This window comes from Hydractinia symbiolongicarpus, chromosome 10 (assembly GCF_029227915.1).
Source record: "Hydractinia symbiolongicarpus strain clone_291-10 chromosome 10, HSymV2.1, whole genome shotgun sequence".
NCBI classification, from domain to species: Eukaryota; Metazoa; Cnidaria; class Hydrozoa; order Anthoathecata; family Hydractiniidae; genus Hydractinia; species Hydractinia symbiolongicarpus.
In genome coordinates this window covers 6,957,220-6,960,248 of record NC_079884.1, presented here as the reverse complement: position 1 = coordinate 6,960,248, position 3,029 = coordinate 6,957,220, and the positions used below count along the sequence as shown (strand labels likewise).

At 43.4% G+C, this 3,029-nt stretch overlaps 1 protein-coding gene across 1 annotated transcript; it reads right to left on the bottom strand.

Moving 5' to 3' along the window:
- Positions 1-689: 689 nt before the first annotated feature.
- Positions 690-1,697, bottom strand: LOC130612815 (uncharacterized). The gene has a single exon (XM_057434165.1). It carries the CDS (start codon positions 1,695-1,697, stop codon positions 690-692), a length of 1,008 nt encoding a protein of 335 aa, XP_057290148.1.
- Positions 1,698-3,029: the final 1,332 nt, after the last annotated feature.

Here is a 3,029-nt window from a genome sequence, read left to right as displayed (position 1 = left end):
GTGCCAAACAGAGAGACAGGAGCGAGCCATAGTCCGCACTTTTCATACATGTATGACCCTGGAACTTCCATCGGAGAGTTCCCTGTGAACGATGGCAATTTCTCCGTTACATTACCAATCAACTCTGAAGTCGAGTTTTGAATCAGAAAGTTTGCGTTTATGTCGCTCATCATGGTCTGAAAATTGTCAACACCTGACATTTTCGACAGCAAGTCTTTTGCTGCTGTTTTTTGCGCTTGTGCCTCGAGCTTCTTCAAGAGGTTGTCAAGTTGTTTCTCTGTCGCTTTATCCAGCAACTCAGGCGTCCACTGCTTTTTTCCCAGAGAGTTGACGAGACTCATGTTTTGCTTGACTTTTTCCCGCTTTCTCATTGCTGGTGACGGTGTGTCTAAGACGTCTAAAATTTCATTCAGTTCTGACATAACTTTTATTAGAGAGGAAAACTTGCAGTAGACGTACAAAAAACTTACGTACAACATTACCAACAAGAGTTCAAGTATCATTTTTATTAATGCATTTTCGTGATCAAGACCATGCTGAATGCAAACGTTTGAAACAGAAAATTTTGACATTTTGAAAACACTGAGACGTGTGAGATGCAAATAAATTTTTGAAGCATCCCGCGAGACTCAAAACATCCATGGTTTAACATGGTCGGGATGCCACACTCTGGTGAGCAATTCTTGCTTTCAAACCGCTCCAGGACTGCTTCCATGTGCAAAGGTGAACCCACCTTGAGCTTGAAGTCGCTTGTCATCATCAACACTCAGCGCAATTTTGTTCAGGTTTTCGGTGAAAATCTCGTGTTTTCGACTGGTAAATGTCAGTTGCGTGCGATACAAATTTTGACTGGTCTGCAGGCTGTTTAAATAGTTTGCGAACGTGATCTGTTTCCTGACGACACACTTTTTTGTACCTTTTGCCTTCTTTTGCACGTGTCCTTCGAGTGTCTTGTACGCATACATTTTTGACCTCAATGCAACAAATTCGATCATGATTTTGCCACCAAGTTCATCCTTTATTAAGCACAATTTTTTCTTGTTTTTGCCAATGGGCAAGGGACGTTTGTCTTCGGGACTGTAATTTGATGTGTCAAACCTTGATTCAACGTCACCTGCGATATCTTTATAGACATCGTCTGTTTTGATGTGGTAGACGAAACTATCTGTGTCCATGTAGCAAAGCTCTGCGCCTGCACCAAACTTCGGCTTGATGTAGTCATAGTGGAACTCATACATCGTGGGTTTGCTCAAGTCCAAGATGGAGAGGCCGAGGTAGACAGGTTTGTTCATGACGAACTTCACTTTGTTCATTTCCATTGCCACAAATTTCTTGTCAAATCTTGATGTGCTGTGATAGTTTGGAGCTGATGCGAGCTTCTTGCGCCTCCATTCCGTTGTCACCAGTTTGATGTCACGATGCTTGCGAACGTTCTCCATGGTCTTGCCAAAGACGCTATTATTCATCAGCTTAAAAAAGTCTTTCTTAAAGTCATTTGCAGCATCCTTTCGCAGCTTTGTGTTCATTTCAATGTAGGGTTTCAGCCAAGCACTTTGCTTGAACTCAATGACTCGGTGCACCTTGGTGAGAACCAATCCATGCTGCAGTGACTGCTGCAATTTGCGAATGTGCAGCACGTATTTTTCCTTGTCAAACACATTGCACGTCAACTTTTCACAGTCGTTGTTCAGACGCATCTTTTCAGGTTGTGGAGTTTGTGCAGCTTTTTCGGGTAGTGGACATCAACTTCAAGAAAATAGCCATCATCTCCATTTTTATAATGTTCTATAGAAGCTTGAGTAAAATTTTCGATGTCTTCACGCCACTTAAAGCCGTGTGTTGGCAGCTCTTGTGACATGGCACCTCCGTACAGATTGTTGGCATCGATGTACATCAGATACGAGATTGACATAAAACAGGTTGACATCAAACAATTCCCCCATGTACGGATTGTTCGCCTTAGCATGGCGCTTGATTGCTTGGCAAATACCACCTCTGAGCCCCTTTTCAACCATCAGTAGCATGTCGATGTCTGTGAGAAGCTCGAGCACTTGACCAGTCACTTTTAGAGCTGCTTGCCATGCGAGGCCTGGAGCAGTGTAAAAATACGCTGGATCAAGCTCGTAGATGTTTTGACAAGTGTCTCGAAAATTTTCAAAAACGCCTGCTAAAGCGTGTCGCTCATCACGTAGAAATGGTGGTACTCTCCAAGGTTTTTGATGTTGAAAGCCTTCCACACCTTTTGAGCATGCTTATAGTCGTTTTCGGTGATGTTTTCAAGGTTCAAACTGCTGTAAAATTGTGCTTTTGGAGGAAGTGCTGTCTCTTCAAAACCCTCCCACGCATCCATGTATTCGTAGGGGTAAACACCCTTACGCAGCAAAAGTCTAAAGTGCTCGTCATTGCCCTTTGCATGCTTGAATGTGTTGGAAAATTTCTTCTTCATGGAATGCTCATTCAGTTCCACCGTCTTGTAGGAGCAGTAACAGGTTTGGCACTTGAATTGCGCCTTGTACTCTGAGTCAATCTCGATGAGTTCCATGTTTGATCTGCAGTCGTTGCAGCTGACACTGTTGGTTCCAGCTAAATTATCTACAAGGCTTGACAGTGAGCTTTGCATGAACCTGCAGCTGTCGATGAACTTGATTTTGCAGGTCGTGTTGATTTCCACTTCTTTCATTTGGTTGGTTTTCTTTTTCTTCTTTATCTGCTTCAGCGGTTCGCCGTCTTTTCCTTGAAATGTGACGGATTGCTTGATGGAGAAGCTGATGTATTTTTCGCTGTTTTCACCCAGACATTCAAACTCGTGGCTTTTGAATTCCCTGGCCAGTTGCTTGATGATGATGTGATCGTCATACCGTGAGCGATTGTGCATGACCACCGGAATCTCGTTGGGGATGCGATATTTTAGGTTGCACGAACTGTGTGCAGCTCCTCGATACTGACCAGTGTAGTGACAGTGATCTCGAACTTTGCGCATTGTGATGTCTTTGTTGTTCATCTTGAAAAGCCCATTGCAAATGAAGCAA